This window comes from Chinchilla lanigera, unplaced genomic scaffold, assembly GCF_000276665.1.
Source record: "Chinchilla lanigera isolate Chin_1 unplaced genomic scaffold, ChiLan1.0 scaffold00119, whole genome shotgun sequence".
In the NCBI taxonomy this organism is placed as follows: Eukaryota; Metazoa; Chordata; class Mammalia; order Rodentia; family Chinchillidae; genus Chinchilla; species Chinchilla lanigera.
The window spans coordinates 3,412,032-3,432,413 of record NW_004955520.1 but is presented as its reverse complement, the minus strand read 5'-3'; the positions used below and the strand labels follow the sequence as shown (position 1 = coordinate 3,432,413).

The following is a 20,382-nucleotide window of genomic DNA, read 5'->3' as shown; positions in this document are numbered from 1 at the left end:
AAAGATCTGAAGGTCTTTTCAAAATTCAAACGGGACAAGGCACAAGCTCTTTCTGAAGAGATCATGGAGAACCACAATGCAGCAGAAAGACTCTGAGGGCTGTGAATAGCCCTGGGCTACCCCCAGGCTTCGGACCTCAGCACTCCCAGCGCGTTGTCTGATAATTCTTTCTTCTGGGGGTTGTCCTGTTCACACAAGGTGCTTAGCAGCATCGGTGACCTCCAGGTGCTACGTGCCCCCACCCCTGGAACTGGAGGCACGGGGAGGTTCCAGGTTTTTTCTGTTTCATGCAGTGTCACTTTGCAGACAATTTTGTTTGATAATAAAAATGTCCTGCTACCCCCCCCCCAGACAAAGCCAAATAAGCACTACACCCTGGCAAGGGGCAACACCACTGTCCCTCACGCTGCTGGGTGAGACCAGCTTCAGTTATTGCTGCGAGGTCGTCACTGGCCAGATGAGCACTCGCAGGGAGAAGGCACGCACTCCCAGGGACCACCGGCCCAGAGGGACCCTCTGCAGCCACTCCTCAGGGTGACAGGCCGGGCACATGCTCGCACAGCTTGGATGTGTCCTTCTGCATGGCCATCTGCTGTCTGGGGCTCCCGCGTGGCAGATGCCCTGGAGTTTCAATGACTTACTGAAAGAGGCAGAGGCTTTCCCCATCACCTTAGACTGTGAGCGCTCTAATATACTTTAATAAGGCAGCAAGATTTCTCCTTTCACCTATAAACAGGCATTCACCTGACCTGAACACTTTCATCCTCTGCTAATCTGTTAAGTCCTAACTGTCTCAGAAACTATATTATACCACTTTTGGCAAAACCGATGGAACATGTCTCTGTCTCGTTTGAGCGGAAAATTTCCATGCTGCCTGTCTCAACTGAGACCTTGGCCCAGAACCTCCCCGTGCCTCCAGTTCCAGGAGCCAGTGCTCACTCATCACTGAGCAAACCGACTCCACCTCCACCTTCAGCCGCACCGCACCTCTGGAGGACGGAAGCACAGGACTCCACCTCGCCAGGAGAGATGAAAGTGAGCCTTTTCGGGTTCCTGCCAGCATGCCTCAATTCCCTTTGAAAGTAGCTCAGCAAAATATTCCACTCTAATTGGTGATTTCCCGCGGCACACAGAATTTATAATCCCAATCAGAACCTTTGATCACAACAAAACAAAATTAACCAACCACATCGAAGTTATTTAGCGCCCACTGCACGATCACCATTCAGGGGCTGGCAGTGCTTTGGACCTCTTTTCCAGTCTCCCCACCCGCGCTATCTTGTTGTGATACCACCTAACACCCAGTCAGTGCAGAGGAGAACTGTGTCTGCCTCCTTCCATCCCAGTCCAAGCTGAGAGCCTGTTCTGCGGGCCTCTGCACTCCCTACGGCGTTTGTCCATGGGCTCGTAGGGCTCCCTTAGCCTTTTTCTTCTCATCTGCCCAAGTAGAAGTCTGCCTGGCACGGACCCATTAGAGTATTCTGGGCATCTATATACACTGAAGCCCTAACCCCCAGTGAGACTGTTATTTGTGAGGAGAAAGTTTAGATTAAATGAGGTCCCGAGGGTGAGGCTTTACCCTAGGACTGATGTCCTACATAAGAAGGACAACCCCTGCCAACCCCTTCCAGGGAAAAGGGCTTCATTCTTCAGGGAAATTAACAGGGAAAAGCAGAGTGCGGTGTCTTTCAAGTTAGAACAGCGGTTAGTGTCAAAAGAGGAGAAGCTGCAGAGACAGAGCAGGCCTGAACAGCGCCACTCACTTCCTGGAAAACGACCGCTTTCCAAAGCACCTTGCAGTGCAGGTGGCAGGGAGCCATACCAACAGGGACCGCACAAGGGGCCATGAGCCTGGAGAGGAACCTGGTCTCTCCCGCCTACACACGTCGGCCTCCTGTTGACCACACGCATCTGAGGCTAACTATGAAGCTGTTTCAGCTGGCAGGGGGCCGTCTGTCCCAGGCCTTTCAGCATGGACCCGATGATCCACAGCGGCCTCGGGAGCAGCGCTGGCTGAGGCGGAGCCCCAGGTGTGGGACATGACTGCTTGGTCCCAGCAGTCCTCGTCTGTACTTTTACACCGTCCTCCTGAAACACACAGAAACCATGCCACATGGACTCAGCTTTGTCCTTGAAGAGATGGAAGTCACCGTGGCAGCCAGGTCCCAGGACACATGGCTGTGACGCCTCCAGCCTGCTTTGCAGCGACGTTCGATGTTGTGTTCACCGCTCGCAGGGTGGCTGGGGCTCCGGAGCGCTTGGGTGCCCCGGTGTTCCAGGGCCAGTGAGCCCCCTCTGGCTGCTAGTCTGACTCTGGCCTCCTCCTCCCAATCCTCTGTGTGCGGTTTCCTTCATTCCATCATGGTCCCCACCGCATCACCTTTCAAGGTTCGAACTTACTCCTTCTGCTGCTGCCGTCGGCGGAGTGACTTCTGCTCTGCTGGGTCCAGAAGCTGCTCTCTTCACTCAGCCTCTGTAACAGCTGTCGCCTCGCAATCAGAAACTCCAACAGGGACATTTCCTTTCTTCGAAAGCCAGGCCCAGATCCCTGAAGTCTCTCTGGATAGAAAAACCCTTTCCTCTCTGCTGCCTTTGAGGAGGACTCTCAAAGAGCTAATGGACTGGGGAAGTAAAGAGTGCCCTGCAGCTTCTGCAGTTTTCTGCTGAGCTCACTGGTGGCAGGGCGGCCTCTGGGCCAGCACTCAGCAGGTGGCAGCTGCTCTTCCTGACTCTTTGGCAGCCCCACCTGACATCTCCCACTGGCCGCCGCAGCCGCTCTCAGGCCAGACCAGCAAAGGAAGACTTCTTTGCTTGGGGGCTGGGATGGCCTCAGTCCCACGGCACCTGATGGAGAACACTAACATTATCTTCACAGCGGCAACACTGATGCAGCCACAGGCGGACTTCCAGACACCCTACGTCTCCCGTCCCTGGTGTCGCCTTTAATGTGAACAAGCCCAGCCCTGCCACTCTCTCAGGGAAGGTGCGTTTGCAGTTTGCTGCGTGTTCCTACCGAGAGACAGGGAACTTTCCTTTCCATTGTCAACCTTCCCACTGAGCAGCCATGTTATCCTCATGAGTGTGGGTATGGCGGTCAACACTTTGATTCTCGTGGTGACTCTGGAGCTGGTGAAGCCTCTAGAGTTGTTCATAACCACTAAAAACTGTACAAATAACAGCAGCAGCTCTACTGTATGTGAGCAAAACTTCTGACAGCATTGGTGTAGCTATAAACACCATTGTATCTTAGGGTTATTAACTTGCTTTTTGATTTATTCTATAGGGGCTCACAGTTAAGGAGCTTGCCTTATGTCTCAGAAGAGAGCAATGCTGGAACCATCACGACTTGGGGACTCTTAGAAATGGATTAGATACATTTTACATTATGGAACAGACATGAAAGCTTGGGGGCTAGGGGTAGAATGTTATGGTTTAGATCTCAAATGTCCCCTGAAAGTCTCAGAGCTGATGGGCTTTGAGGAAGTAACTGGATCACAAGGGTTCTAACTTCATCAAGTGGACTAATTCCCCAATGAGTTCATTAGCTTAATGGGCTTATTAGGACATGGGGCCTGACTGCAAGAAGCAGGTCACTGTGAGCATGGCTTCACAGGTGTGTTCTTGTCCCCAGGCCCTTCTTTCTCTCTGGTCTTCCTGCTCTAATTCCTGGCTGGTGTGAGGTGTCCTTCACTGTTTCCTTCTACCTTCATGTTCTTGCCTTCTGGTCAGCCAACCACGCGTGGACACCTCTAGAACCGTGAGCTAAGATAAAGTCCTCTTTCAATTTGTGTATGTCAGCTTTTTTTGTCTCTTTTGGAAAAGTGACAAATACAGAATCCACGACCATAAACCAAAGTATTAGAAAATCCATGAAAAAGTCTAATTTATGAGTAAGCAGAAGCCAGTCTTTTTTTAAAAAACTGCCTAGTTCTCCTTATGTGTATATTCAGAACAGACAAATCCACAGGCAGAAAGGAGACAGGCGACTGTCAGGGTAGAGGTAGGGATGAGTACGGGGTTTCTTTCTGGGGTGATGGAAACATTACAGAGCTGCTGTCCTGTCCTGCCCTGTAACACTCTCTGCCACTGCTTGGCTCACTGACTTGATGTGGTCTTCCAGATCTAGGGTCACTTCCTCGGAGAAGTCCCAGCACCAAGTCTACAGCTGGCCATTGGTCACTGCTGTCACACAATCACTTGAATTTCCCGTGTAACTATTACCACCATCTGATACTCTTCACCCTCCCTTGTGCTTCTCCCTCCCTGTCCAACAAGCTTTTGGAATACAGACCATAAGACCTACCTAAATATGGATGTTCTTTCTTCAAAAAAAAAAATCCTGATGTTGCTTCTGGTATCAACGCTCCCTCTGTGAAGCCAGAGAGAAGTGGGCCTTCTTCCCCTCCAACTCCCAGGAATGATATGACTGATCAATGAAAGTCTACTCCCTTTGCCAGTTCAGAAATGTGCATGCGGCCCGATATGGGTTAAGAAAATATAAGGCCAAGTTTGCCAGAGGCTTCTAAGAAAGTTCTTCCCTTCTAAGAGTCGTGGGAAAGCCAGCTCTTTCTCCCTGTGTTCATGAATGGATAAACATGCTGCCACACCACATGAGAGACAAGACACCATAACAGATAGGAGGAAGAACTTGATGGCAGTCGAGTCACTGAGCCAACCAAACTGGGTCTTCCTATCTGAGTGAATAAACTTCTTGTTGTTGTGACTGTCCACCTTCTTCACTGCTATATTCCTAGCACCTAGAAAAATGCCGAGAATACAGTGGGCATACCAAGTGTTCGCTGAACGCATAAGTGAGGGTCTACATGAATAACTTATGAGAAGGATAAAGAATCTGAAAACAACTATCTTTCATCGATCCCAATGCTACAGTTCCAATGTCTCCCTAAAGCAGTGTTAGAAACTCAATCGCCAATCAGTGTGGGAAGACAAAACTTCAGGAGAGGTCCCCAGGCCATGAAGCAGTATAGGCAGGTTAAGCCTACAATCAAGAGTGTGGATGTCCTCACAGGAGTGGATCTGTTGCAAAGGGGAGGCCAGTGTGTGCTTGTGCTGTCTCTGCCTGTCTGTCTCACCGTGGGATGACACAGCTAGAAGGGCCTCACCAGATGCCCACTCAGTCTTGGACTTCTCCGCCTCCAGAACCATGATCCAACTACCTTCCTGCTCACGATGAATTTTGTCTGAAATATTTTGCTACCGCATGGACTAAGATACCCGCTTTGCTCTACAGTCACTAAGATCCCTCAGAACAGGGATCTAGCGAGGCACGGTAAAGCCAGCATAAAAATGTTCTCAACACAGATTTTAAAATGTCAGCCTAGTGCTGAAATATGTCCTCCTCATTACCCCGGGAAATGCCACTGTCAATATACAACACACGTTTCTTCACAAAGACTTACAAGTTCTGGAAGTTCTGCCTCCTCCCATGCTCCCCAGCCATCATCTTCCCAGCCTGTTGATTTTCCTAAAGAGAGATGAAAAGGACTTACATGAAATAGGGTTCAAAATATTTTACAGGTATTTTTTTTCTGAACGTAAGAAAACCAATCCCTGTATAATGCTGACATTAAGAAAGAAAATGATGGTAAACTGTTATTACATTAGGGTTTTGCTACACATAGTAACAATCAGGAAATATCTGACATACTGAATTTACAAATCTATGCACTAATATAACACTGCACAATCTTAATACCAGCCATCAAAATTAAAATATAACAGTTACAAAACAGAAATAAAATTATATTTAAACAATAAGCTTTAAAATTCTGAGGGAAAATAAATTTAAAAGATGGGACTGATCTTAATGGCTTATAGTAGAATGGCAACAAATTGGACTGTCACTTATGTACTGATTTTAAAAGTGACTGAAATCAATTACAGAGATAAAAAAAATTGTGCAGTCTAGTAGTTAGACTGACTGCTCAATTAGCTTTTAGTAATTGTCTAAACACAGCACTTAAATGCCAAATAATTACTTCCTAATATGCCAAGCACATTGCTAGGTGTCTATTAAGTCCTAAAATAGTGCTATTTGATTAAAACTGCACAACTTATAGAAGACCTCCATACACAAATCAATTAATGACTTAACAAATGCTCTGTTAAATACTATTTGGCAAACTTTGTAGTAGAAGCTAAGAAAAATACAAACATATTCCTTGCCCTTAAAGAATCTGTGATCTTGTGTAGTAGATAGACAAATGTGTAATCATAATACATGGTGAGGGGCTGGGGATTTAGCTCAGCGGCACAGCGCCTGCCTGGCAAGTGCAAAGTCATGAGTTCGACTCCCGATACTGGAAAAAACAACAACAAAAAAATACATGGTGAATTCTGTAATACAGTACTAGAAGAACATGGACAAGAAAGGGTTAGAATAGAAAATATGTATGCATATATACATAGTAAAGTGTCATCCCAAATAGAGTCTTCAATGAGTAGCTAGAATCCCAATCAATGTCAATAGTATTCCTCACAGAACTACCAAAAAAAAAAAAAAATCCTAAAAAATGTACATGGAACCAGAAGAGACCTAGAATAGCAAAAGCAATCCTGGTCAACAAGAGCAAAGCAGGTGGCAGCACACTCCCAGATTTCAAGCTACATTACAAAACCACAGTACTACAAACAGCATGATATTGGTACAAAAACAGACATGTGGCTCAGTGGAACAGAATAAAGAAACATTTAGCTATCTGATCTTTCACAAAGGAGACAAAAACACACACTGGAGAAAAAACAGCCTCTTTAGCAAATGGCATGGGGAAAACTAGCTCTCCATATACAAAAGACTGAATCTAGATCCATATCTCTTACCGTGCACTAAACCAAACTCAAAATGGATTGGTTAAATATTAAAACAGAAACAGTCTGCTGGAACATAATATAAGTTAAACTTCTGAAGACATAGGCATAGGCAAGGACTGTCTTAACAGAAACTCTTTGTAACATCAGGAATCAACAAATAAGATGACATGAAATTAAAAAACTTCTACACAACAAATGATCAACAGAGTGAAGAGACAATCCACAGAATGGGAAAAAATTTTGCAAGTAACTCCTCTGACAGAAGACTAGTATGTAGAACATATAAAAATTCAAAAAAAAAAAAAATGAGATCCCCAAAGTAAAAGACCCAATGAAAAAATGGGCACCATTTTTTGAAATGAATCAGTATCTCTCTGAAGTACAAATACAATACAGTACATACATGAACAATGTTCAACATCTCTGGCCATTACAGAAATGCAAATTAAAACATCACAGAAATTAAATAATCAAATAATTAAAACATCAATAAGTCAAATAACAAATACTGATGAGGCTGCAGAGAAAAAAGGAACCCTTCTACACTGCTGGTGGGAATGTAAACTAGTATTACCACTATGGAGATCAGTGTGGTGATTCCTCAAAAAACTAAAATTAGAAACTCCTTTGACTCAGTGTTGTAGTCAGGGTTTACAAAGGAAAGGATTTAGTACAGAACACATAATTTATAGGATTATTTTATAACTTTCTCCCTAAGAGTCAAATGTAGAAGAGTGCAGGAGATCTGTCCACACACTATAGACCCAGAGAATCCAGCTGGAGGCCAAGAGCCCATGACAATGTCTCATGCAAGTCTCTTTTACAGATCTGCGCTGGGAAGACCCAAGGGCCAGTGGTGGAAGCTAGAAAGTGTGTGCCAGCGGGATGAAGGATCTGTGGCAGCAGGCTGAGAGATCTGCACTGGAGCGAGGAAGAGACACTCAAGGGAAGGACCAGAGCTCCCCCACAGAGAACCACAGCCATCCTCAGTGACAGTGAGGTTAGGAGCTCCTCTGATAACAGCCGAGTTCCTATCAGGAAAGCCAATGTGACATGCTTCTCCAAGAGAATCAACAGCACACCATCTTCCCCTCCAGTTCTCTTTTTATGCTGCTGGCAACAATCCTCAGGTGGGCTTTCCACACCCAGCACCATGCTGATTCAGTTCAGGTAGGTGTTACAAGTTGACTACCAGTTGTCAACCCACCACACTCAGCTATTCCCCTTCTAGGTTTCTTCCCAGAGAGTTAAAAGACATATATTACAGTGACAAATGTATACCCATGTTTATAACAGCACAACTCATAGTAGCTAAATCTTGGAAGTGGCCTATGGGTCCATCAATACAATGGAGTAGTACTCTGCTATAAAGAAGGATAAACTTGAGTCATCTGCTGGAAAATGGATGCACCTTGAGACCATAATGTGAAGTGAAATAAATCAAACACACAAGCTTAAACATTACATGGCTTTTTTATGTGAGAAACCCAAAATATAAATAAAGAGCAAAAGAAAAGGCAGATAATAGAAAACAGGGAGATATTCTGCTAGTGGGAAGGGGATTTAGCGATAGAGGGATAAGGGAAGACAGAGGAAAGGGAAGTAAAATAAAAAGAACAGCATATGCTATGTGCCAGTTCCCCATGACGAATGTAGCCATGCACAGCAAACACGTACTAATAAACAGTAGCTAGCAACTTCTCAAGCGTTATTGGAAAAAAGGTCAACATGAATAAGACAAGACAGGCAGAAAGATGCAACCCACACAGCGGTGAGCACATGCTGAACATCCCCATACACCGGAGTGCTCTCCAGAGCTGGGTCCACAGAGACATCACAGACCTGAGCTGCCCCCACTTTACAGTGAGAAAACCAGGGATTACTTAAGGGCTCACGTAGCTTGATTAAGGCCACACAGGAGTTCTGGGAGTGGAAGTCTGGCCCTCCTGAGTCCCACAGCTCCCAAGAACTGCGCTGTGCTTATTCCTGCTACAGCTCATGAACACGGATGAGATTAGGCCATGGAGAGGCTTACACTGAAGGTCAAAGGAATGAGCTCTTATCATTTTAAAATAGTAACACTCCCTGGATTCTGAGACTTCTGGGTTTTTTCCTTTTTTACATTGGAAAATTACAATTTGTTATTTGGCATTTTAACTCAATTAGGTAGTGTTACTCATTTTCCCACTGCACCAAAAACAACTGCTTTATTATGGGTTGATGGCAGACAATTAGGCCATCTCCTTTATGGTTTCAGACTCTGTATTATCTCATGCACAAGAAATTATGCCCATGGTTCACTTTTAAAACTGTATCAAATCAAAACAACATCAAAAGAGGCCGTGCAGCATTTACAGCGCTTCAGGAAGGTCAGCCAACCATTCACGGAGTCAACAAAGTGCGTCTCTTCTGTGTGGACACTGAGCTAGGTGCCAGGAACGCAAAGCAAGTAAGCCTTCAAAGCTCGGTTCAAGCGCGTAACCTGCACTGGATGGGGCACAAAACAGAACTATAACGACGTCTCATCTCTCCTTCCTCTTGGAACACAAAGCACCTGACTCAGTTCACAAGTGACTCACACCAGCGAGCGGAAGGCAGTAATAACTGACTTCCTGCCCTGCAGAGGCCCAGTACCTCTACGTCACATTCCCAACGCCCAGGACAGAGACCTTGAGAGGCACGTCACGCACAATCTGTGTCCGTGGAGGGTTACGTATTTCTCACCGCTCCTGGTGGGGAGCACCTCTCACCTGGGTGGAAAGAGAATGTAACCAGGTGTTTCCTGCCACCCCACAAGCACACTTTCCCAAAGAAACAAGGCTAGAGGAAGGTGACAAAGTCTATGATTCACCTAAGGTAAAGGTGTCTTGTAGGTTGCTCCAGAAGCTCAAGTCTCTCTGTAACGCTATGAATAAGCACATTCCAAAGTCTAGCGGACTTACAAATGACATTTTACAAAGTGGACACCGGCCTGTGGCTACTCCTACTCAGTGTCAGCAATACCATTTTTATGTTTCCTAAGTGCTGCTGAAAATCATTTTGCTGCCACTTAGCTGTCATGACAGCTGTTTTTTTTTTTTTTTCTTTTTCTTTTTGAGACAGGGTCTCGCTATGCAGTTCAGGCTGGCCTTAAACTCACTTTGTAGACCAGGCTGGTCTCAAACTCGTGACGATCCTTCTGCCTTAGCCTTCCGAGTGTTGAGATTACAGGAGTGCACCACAATGCCCGGCTTAACAGCTGTTAAAAAGGTCAAAATCTCGGCACTTTACTGAAGCTTTTCTCATGTCATCAACTTATGAAACCAGGCCAAGAACATTCTTTAGGGGAAAAAAGACAGTTTATATTGAAAAAAATAGCACATGGACATCTACTAAAGACATCATTTGTGCACAGAATACTATTTGGGCGGTTTTCCTCCTTATACCTTTTCTATGAAGGATAAGGGTCTTCCATCCATATCATTAGTGATGTTTCCGAACCAATCACCAAGCAAGGTTATAGGTAACCAAACCACATGTTCAACATACATTTGAGAGCTGTGCCCTGAATAATGTGAAGTTATTCTTGAGCAATTCCACGTTATTTTTCATATTGTCTTGCAAATCCCAAGCGTACTGTGCCCTTGGAGTGCATCCTGGTTTGTACCAGACACATTCCAAATGCTAGCAGTACACGTGACTAACAATGCGGGTACAAGGTGGTGCAGGTCTCTGGCATCAGGTTGCCTGGGCTGGATTCCTAGTTTTATCACTATGAAGCTACACGATGTTGGGCAATTTATTTAATTTCTTACTGATTCAACTTCCTCTTAAGCAAAATGAAGTCAGTAACTATGTCAGGGGATTGTTATCATTAAAGCACGGAAGCACGGCACGGACACTCAGGAGCTGCACCCTGCCCCACGCACGACGCATATCTCCATCCCAACTTCTCCAAGGCCCACTGTAATTCCTCGCTTAGTTTTCTGCCTTCCACCAGTGCTCTTGTGAAACTACAGCAGTTGGTTGTTTTTCTCCTTCAGAACTTAATTACATGCTGCTTTAGCGCATCCCCAGCATTGTTAGCTAACTAGCAATTATGTCATTTAACACGAACGTACACCTTGCCTACACAACGATGAAGCTACAGGAAGGCAGGAAAGTGCTCCCTCTGTGTGTGCGCACTCACACATACACAGAAGTATTTCAACAGCATTATAAATAGTAAATATTTCATAAATGAAGGCTTTGAAAATAACGTTCTTAGCCAAATGCTTCATTATTGAGCTCCATCAAAGCAGCTGCATTTGAATATTTTAAATAAATAAGTTTTTTATTCTAAACCCTTTGCATTTCAACAGAAAACTGTTTTGAAAAGAAATTTTCTTATGTACAGACTTTATACTCAAGAGCAAAATCATATTTTTAAACAACTTTTCTACTAAACTTTTTAATAATGGAGATAATTCTGTTCCATTCCATTTATATTTTTATTTATATTTATTTTTTTTTTGGTACTGGGAATTGAACTCAGGACCTTGTGTTTGCCACACTCCCTTTGTGACACAAAATAAATTAAAAAGTATCAACTCCTAGCTCTAGTTTTTATTAAGAAATAATAATGAAAACTACGATATTTTGTTTCTTTTTTTGAGACAGGGTTTCACTATGCAGTCAGGCTGGCCTTGAACTTACTTTGTAGCCCAGGCTGGCCTCAAACTTGCAATGATCCTCCTATCTCAGCCTCCTGACTGCTGGGATTACAAGCATGCACCACCACACCAGGCTGGTATTTTATTCTAATTCCAGAGGAAGGGGCAGAATTTGATTATGTAAGAAAGGATACTTGTGAGATCTGGTGCAGAATAGATGGCAAGATGTGGATTACAGGAGCTTCACATTACACACACACACACACACACACACACACACACACCCCTGTATACACAATGTGCATTCCAACACCTCAAGACAAAACTTGCATCCTTACTAACAAATTATCCTGCATCAATGGAAATCAATTTGCTAGTTCAATTATGTGGAACTTTCAAAACTCTAATTTCTTGATGGGGCTAGGAAAATAATTACAAAGTCCACTGAGGTCCCAAATAAGTACCATACTTCTGAAGAAGAATAAAATAAACACTACAACTTTCTGAAGCGTGTCTGTACTCCACTACGCAAACATTCTTTTTGCCAACAGCGAATAAAACAAGTTATGCTACTACAGCAAGTAACTCTACTGGAGAAACCTACACAGATGACTAGAACGCTGCTCGGATCCTGTTACTTCCCTAACATGACTCGTGTGCAGAGGTTGCTCCGCCAACAGCTGCTTAAAATCGGGTGACTGCAGGACCACGCTCCAGCTGTCAGCAGTGTTTCAGATATTCATGTTTTAATAGGAATTTTTTTTTTTTAACCTCAGTTCCTGTACAAACCTACTGACAAAAATGGCACTTCAGGTACATAGTTTTGAATTGTTAGTCATTTTTCCCCCTTTTTTAAAGGGTAAATTTCTTAAAGGTGAATTTCCTTTAAAAATTTTACATTCTTAGCCATTTTTTGCCTAAAGTCTAGAGAAAATCAAGGATTTCACTGAATATTCAATTTCAATCTTTCAAGTTTTCCAGACTAAAACATTTTCCCAAAATTATCCTTCATTATTTTCATAACACATCTTAAATCATAAAATTATTTAAAAATCTAAAGTTAATAAATTAACATCCAACTAATTTACATGATAAAAAAGATAAAGAGGAGCGAGACAAAGTTTGTAAATACCCATCACTGAACAGGACTGTTTTGAATAGGTCTAGAATAACTGGCAGTAGAACCATAAAATCTTGCTCTTACCCTTGAATATAGTTAGATGTTTTGTCTCAAACAATAAAACCAGTGACTTCAAAATGTAAAATGTTGCCACAATTTCCCACTGTACAGAACTTTTTCCCAGAAGAGCTTAGATTATACTAGTATTAAATAAAAATACTGTATTGCCTACTTGATAAATGAAAACCACAAAGAAAATATATTTTATTTCAATCATCAAAACATAACAGGTGTCACATTTAGGAGTATTTCCAATGAATGAATTACTCGACTAACAGAAGCCTAAATAAGAAATTCAATGTGTGCTTTTCGTAGCTGTTTGATTTCCAAACCACGTTATTTTAATTTGCTTTTGAACAGTCTGTCCCTATAAACTAAGTGTATGTTTTTATTTAACAAGAACCTGAAGCAAGAAAGGAAATTGAAATCCAGAGGTGGACAATTAATTTGACAGTATTTGGATGAATATGTCAAGATCAAAACCTAAATGAGAAACCGCAACCATTAAATGTCAGGATAAGCAAAACGTAATTTAATTTCCACAGTCTAATAAAAGATCTTCTTAGCACAGAGGCAAATTCATTTCCGTTCTGAGACAAGGAAAGGAGATAACGTGCTTGCTTCTATAAAAAGGAAGTGCTCTAGAATGTGTGACTGGTGAGTAACGCAGAAGGTGCAGCCAGCTTTTACCTGGCTCTTCTTGGCTCAGGTAAACCTTGTACAATAGCACAAAGTAAACCACAAGAAACAATGAGGATGATTTCTTAATTTTCTATACTTCCAAACTATTAAGCTTTTTCTATTTCTAGGGAAATGGAAAGTAGAAAAATAATTTTCATATTAGCATACTTCAGAGCAACAAAATGTAGCAATTTAAAATAAGGTGGCAATGAGCAACCCCATTTTTATTTTTATTTTGGGGGACACCAGGAATCAAACTCAGGACCTCATGCTTGCCAGGCAGGCACCACTGAGCTATATCCCTGGCCCACAACTCCATTTTTAACAAGCAGGAATTACTTTCTTTCCAACCAGTGTGATTAAACCAGGCTCAGTCTTTAAAGGACTTCATAGTTCTTGGATATTAATGACAGCTGCTCCTCCACACATGAACTTTGATATTATAAAGAACACAGATCCTGGTCATCCATTCATGAAATCACAGACCAGAAGTACCTTAAAGAAGAAACAAATATATCACATCCTCCTGGGCCTAGGAAAGGTTGCTCTAAAACGTTCATAAAAATAAACATATTTGTCCAAAAACCTAAAAAATCTTAAGCCCACCATTAGGTCACCTTTAGAAAAACAAACAAAAACCCCAAAAAGAAATTTCATATAAGGGGCTGGGGATTTAGCTCAGCGGCACAGCGCCTCCCTGGCAAGCGCAAGGTCGTGAGTTCAATTCCTGGGGGGGGGGGGGGGGGGACAAAAAAAAAGCAATTTCATATGTTCTATTCTCCTTTGTTTTTCAAGAGGAGTCAGTGAGTAAAAGGCAATAATACATTACGTATTTCTAAAAGAACTTATTTTTATTTTCTAATTGTCTCTTATAACCCTTCTGTTCAAAGCAACAGGAAAACAGTAACCTAACCACGGTTAAGAAGATGAAGGAGGCATGACATTACAGAACATGACTGAAGGTATGGAAAGTTGCCAGCCAAAGCTAATTTGGGCACATTTTACAGAAACCAAGTATACATCTTGACTCTTCCTATACTAGCCTAATTTCACTATTACAATTTTGCTTTTTGCTTTAAGTACACATAGAGAAAGGCTAATAATTTTAACAGTGTTCCTTAAGAACCAGAACATTTTGGATCCACAGTAAAGAAAAAATACACAGATAGAATATTTATTGTTGTGTTTTATTTGACAGTAACCATTCCTAAAATAAAGACAAACATACAACTCAGACACAACCCCACACACAGGTTTCTTGAGCAATCTGAACATTGTATCTTATAAATGTGGGTACTCAGATGACATTTAATTATGCCATACATCATATGACATTAAAGACAAAAATGTTTAAAATCCCAATGGCAGAAAATGTATTAACTTAGAACTCTTGCTGTGTTCATTTTCATATTTCAGGAGAAAAAAACCCCTCCACATATACCTTCAACGTCGGCATCTTTGTTAAAAAAATGATAAACACTGACATGGTCTTTACTACATTCAAAACACTGTTCTAAGCACTACAACTTCCCCATGAGGTCTGAACCCGTTTCTTCCATATTACAGATGAGGTCCAAGGCAAAAGGAGAGTCTGGCTCACTCAAGGACATGCGAGAGACAAGTGGCAGACCAGGGCCAGGGCCGTGTCCCTCTCATTTTCAGACATCTTGGCTTTCCAGCACAGCACCTGCGGGGCCACGTAAATTACTGGAGGCAGCTTCTGAACCCAGTGCCATGTTGCTCCTGCCCACTTTAACCCCAATCACAGCACCTATTAGCACAACAACTTGAACAGCAAACAAGTGGCTACGGCAGACAGCGAAGCTGTAGAGCCACACACAGAACAGTTGTGTCCGTCACAGAAAATAAGAGTGTCTTCTCAGGTCCAAATATATTTACACATATTGATGACCAGCCAAAAAAGCAAACCTGGACACAACATTCGCAAAACACAAACATAAGGACTACACAAACCAAAGAAGCAAACCAACAATCAGCAAAAAGCAACAAAAACAAACAAAAAAGGGACCACTTGGAAATTTTAGGGTACTGTAATACAGCTGTTATGCAAAAGAAGAAATAAAGACAAGAAACAGGTATTAATCAGAAATTTTGAAAAATGGCGAGTGGATCTTGGTCATAACAAAAATAAATTTAATAATGTATCTACACACATATATTTGAAAAGAGACATATAACATTTATGTTTAAAGCAAAAACATTGCTATAGGACATGAAGATATAAATGAAACCATCCAGGCATATACCAGATGCCCTGCTTATATGCAGTGCTTTGAAATGTTGAACTCAGAAGCAGAGTCGTTCAGTGCTTGTCAAGGGCTGGAGAGGGAGAGACAGACACAGGCTGACGTGGTCAAAGGGAACAGGCTTTAGCTATAAGGGGAGTAAATTCTGGGGACCTAATAGATAGCAAACCACGGTGATGATGGCTGGTGATACCCCAGGGGATACCTGAAATTTGCTAAGAGTAGATTTTTAGTGTTCTGCTCACCGAAAAGAAAAAAAAAGCATGTGAAATGATGGCTTTCTTAACTGCAATGATCACTCCACAGTGTAATCACGTATCAAATCATCACACTGCACACTATTAACATGCATAATGTTTATCCAGAAATTATATCTCAATACATTTAGCTTGAAGAAAAAATATGCAGGCTGGCTAAGTGTCAACCCCTCTTAACACATAAACTGGAGACAATTTTCATCAAAATCGTAGCATGAACCTGGCTTTGTTTTAGAACTTAATATATAATTCTAAAGCTCCATTGGGAGAAGAATGTACGAGAATTTTTTGGTAGGTGGGTAGCCTGGCAGGGACTGTATCTACTATATATACAACGGACAGGAGCTGACACATACATCAGTGTAAGTCTAAGAAACAAGGGCATTTTCGTCAGTGATCACATAAAAACATGATTTCACTTGATGACTCCAATATTACCTGCTCCATGCCTTATCTTCTATCTTGTCAGTAAAAGAGGCAAGAAAAAAAGTTGTTCTATACTTTTAGTAAACCAACAGGAAGTAATTTTACTATCAGGTATGTTAAGAGATCCATAACATTAAAAAACTGAAGATATCAAATGTTCTGACTCCATCTGCTCACTGCCCAAGTCCAATGTAAATTTCAGAAGGCTCTGATCTAGAAATCAGTCTCACTGGAAATTATGTCACCATAGATTAAGTGGGGACCCATAAAAAGGGACTCACGCTAATACCCATTCCCGCAATTTCAAAGTAGTAAGACCAGATTTTATCTGAACTGGATGGTACCTGATTTATAAAAACAACTATTAAATAGCCATCACTGATGTGAACCTTGGGAAATAGTACTGATCAAGATCTTTTAAAGCTACATACTACTCATTTTATAATTCAAGATACAAAGTAACATAAAAACATATTGTTATTCTCAACAATTCAGTAAGAGACAGTGGTATTAAATTCTGGGTGCCCGGGTACTGGGAACCACTAATATCTTTTTTTTTTTGTCCCTTTTTGAGACTGGGTCTTGCTATGCAGTTCAGGCTGAACTTGAGCTCACTTTGTAGCCCAGGCTGGTCTTGAACTTGCATGATCCTCCTGCCTCAGCCTTTAGCCTCCTGAGTGCTGGAATTATAGGTGTGCACCACCATGTCCGGCTCCACTAATATCTTTTTTTTTTTTTTTTTTTTTTTTTTTTTTTTTTTTTGGTTTTTCTCCGATACCAGGAACCGAACTCACGACCTTGTGCTTGCTAGGGAGGCGCTTTGCCGCTGAGCTAAATCCCCAGCCCCTCCACTAATATCTTTAGCAGCTGTCTACACAAAAATAAAAGTATACTAAGTCAACTGATAAGCTTCTATAATTCTTTGGTATTTACATATCCTCTAGACACCGGCTACATTAACAAATTAACACTGAATCAGATAAAAAACTAAAATTACCTTAAGAGTTTGCTTCCCAAAAAGTAATCATTCATAACATTAATTAGGTGAAGCAAAGCAAAACCATCCACCATCAGCAGCAGTTTATGTGAGGTCCTACCTGTTTTGTCTTTTTGGGTGGTGGTGGGGGTGCTGGGGATTGAACCCAGGACTTTGTGCAGGCTAAGTATGCACTGTACCACTGAAATATGCCCTCAGCCCCTAAGTTTACCTTTTCTTTATAAAATTATGCTGTAATGAAAGTTTAAATTTGGGTTTTCTTAATGAAGAGCTCTTTACAATATCTGATGCTCTGTAAAAGATAGCCAGATATGACTACAGAAATTCAAACCCGTCACTCTAAAAATTCCAACTAAACTACATACCAAGCTGTTTCTCTGATTTTTATTTGTAAAGTACAGCACCATTTTAAATATTTGGTTAAAATATACACTTTGCAAAGGGGTTCACTGGCTAAGAGTTTCTAATTTTCTACATGAATCAGGGTAGTCACAATAATACCAACATATATAAGCCTAAGAATTTGATTTAAAAGAGTAATAAACTATAGTCACTAGCCTACAAGCATAACGCAAGTTAGTATCAGTAATGGAGCACGATTATATCAGTAATGGTGGGATGGTTTCTATCTTGGGTCTGTTCTTTTTTTTTTTTTGGTACTGGGAATCGAACTCAGGACCTTGCACTTACCAGGCAAGCACTGTGCCACTTAGATATGTGCCTGGCTCTTGGGTCTGTTCTTTACTCTGTGGCCTTAGGTAAGTATTGAACCTGCGGGAACCTGAGGTTTTAGCATCTATAGTTGTGCTCTCCTATCTTATAGCCAGTAGCCACAGCTGGCTATTTGAATTTACATTGTTAAACGTTCGGTTACTCGGTGGCAGTGGTCACATTTTGAGGGCTCCAAAGCCATGTGTGACTTGTTGTCACATACTAGACAGTACAGATGGTGGTAAAAATCACCAGGAAGATGTGACTGAGAATAATGAGTGGAGGCAAGGGTCGTACTGAGTGCCTTAGATCGGGTGGTCAGGAAAGGCTGCCCTGAGGAGCTGACAGCAAGCTGAGATGTGAGCAAGATGCAACCAGCACGCGAGGTCTGCCGAGAGATCCAAGGCACGGTCAGCTGTGAGGCAACCGCCTCAGGCACAGGTGAGCTCCGCTGGTTTAACAAAAAGAGTGAAGTAGAAGAAATAAGGGGACAGGACTATGAGGTCCAAGAAGTGGCAGGAGGCAGAGCCTCTGGGACCTTATAAGCGATGCAGGAATTTCAGACTTTATGCCAGGAAAAGCGTTACGGGGTTACAAAGAGGGAAGTGCTGTGATCTAACTTCTCTTAAAAGCTCACTCTGACTACTGTTGAAAAAAGAATTACAGGCAGCAAGGGTGGAAGGTGGGAGATCTGTTAGAAGACGGAAGCTGAGGCCCAGGCTGAGAGAAAGCAGCAGCGGGGAGGGGACGTGCTCCTTTTGTCTCCCTTCCGTCGGTAACCCTGTTCCTGCTAACCCTCTCAGCCAAGCCCTTGGGACAATCTCCTTCACTTTTTAACTCAACGTCCTCACAGAAAAGAGGCCTTCTGTCCCCACTGTTCCACTCCAACTGTCCCAGGCACCTGCATCTTCCTAAAACCAACGCCTGCTTTTCTTCTTATCTGACTTCCGCTGTGTTTGCAAGTCTGCTGAGCACTCCGCACCTGCATCCAATGCTCTCCTCCCTCAGCTCCTGGGACACTGCTGTCACCTGGCTTCTCCTCCCTTACTCCTCAGTCTTCTCCAAACTTTTAATCAACTCTCAAAGGTCACGTCTTTGGGACTAAGATTGTTTCACAGTACACATGATCCCTGAGATTGAAATGACACTCCTGGTAACTCTCAACTCAATATCCCTGGCTCAGGACCCACTACCAAGTTTTACACCTCTCTGTCTACTGTTTATAGACAAACATTTAAGACGCAAATGGTTAAAATGCCTTCCTTCCACATCCCTGCTCAAGCGAGGCATCCTAAGCTCCCCGCCACTCACCAGCCACCACCTGTCACCAGGCCCTGTTAGGCCCTAAGGTCCCACCTCCTCAATGTCTTCTACAGCCCCTCCTCTCCGATCCTGCGAGGGCTAACTTCACGCTCACATGACTTCTTGCCTGGCCGACTGAACGGCCTTCCAACCAAGCTTCCTGCTTCTGTCTCTGCCTCGCTACCAGAACACATCACAGGTATCTGACAAATTCTGGTTACGTTATGTACAGATCCGACCACTTCACTTCTCCGCTTGAAGTCGTTCAGAGGCATCCAACAACCTTCAAAGGCTTCTAGATGGTCGAGCTCCTTATCAGCGGACAGCCTCCTTCGCCCCCTCTTCCTCTCGTCCTTCTCTCCAGCTGTTTAGCTTTTCTTGGTTCTTTAAATATCACGCCACGTCAGGCTGCCTTCCTTTGCACATGCTATTATTTTCCCATATTCCTCCACCTGCCACATCAAAGGGAGGTTTCACAGACGTCATCACTCTGGCAGCTACTGTTTGTCTCCAGCGATGAACCATAAGCTCCTACAGGGGAGGAACTACTAACTCTAGTCGGTTTATTGCACCGATGACCGAGGCAGAGTAGGTAATTTTTATTTAGTATCTTCTGATATTTGAAAAGGGCGCTTGTTTTGTGGGCTTTATATTCCAGCAGTCCAGCACAGCACGAAGTGACACACTGTACTACACAGCAAAACGCGCCTCCCACCGAGATGACAACACCCTTCCAAGAGGGGAAACGCCGGAGACGCGGAGGAACTACGCAGCAGCTAATGACACAGTTTCGGGGGCTTACACCTAGGCACAAGGAAAAGCTTGTCCACAGTGTTCAGGAACGCTAACAGGTGGGAGGCGCCTCACCTCAGCTAAGCGAAACCGACTTTCCTCGGCCACGCCGGGGCGAGTCGCACTGGCGGCTCCCGCTCACTGAGGCTATTTTTCGTGCTCGGGACAGCGCGCTCGCGTCCCAGTCCCCCGGCTGCCGCCGGCCAGGCGCGCTGGCGTCCGGGTGCGGGAAGGACTGGGGGGCGCGCGGGGAGGAGACACGCTCTGGAAGGGGCGCGACAGCGCAGGGGCTCCGGGGAGGAGATCG

At 43.3% G+C, this 20,382-nt stretch overlaps 1 protein-coding gene across 3 annotated transcripts in view; it reads right to left on the bottom strand.

The window, feature by feature from the left end:
- Positions 1 to 20,382, bottom strand: part of Rab3gap2 (RAB3 GTPase activating protein subunit 2 (non-catalytic)) — a 72,200-nt gene that overhangs the window by 51,290 nt on the left and 528 nt on the right. For all 3 annotated transcript variants that reach the window (XM_005409268.2, XM_005409267.2, XM_005409269.2), the window contains exon 2: positions 5,421 to 5,485. In XM_005409268.2, the coding sequence (XP_005409325.1) occupies positions 5,421 to 5,485 (65 nt within the window). The remainder of the gene's footprint in view (positions 1 to 5,420; positions 5,486 to 20,382) is intronic.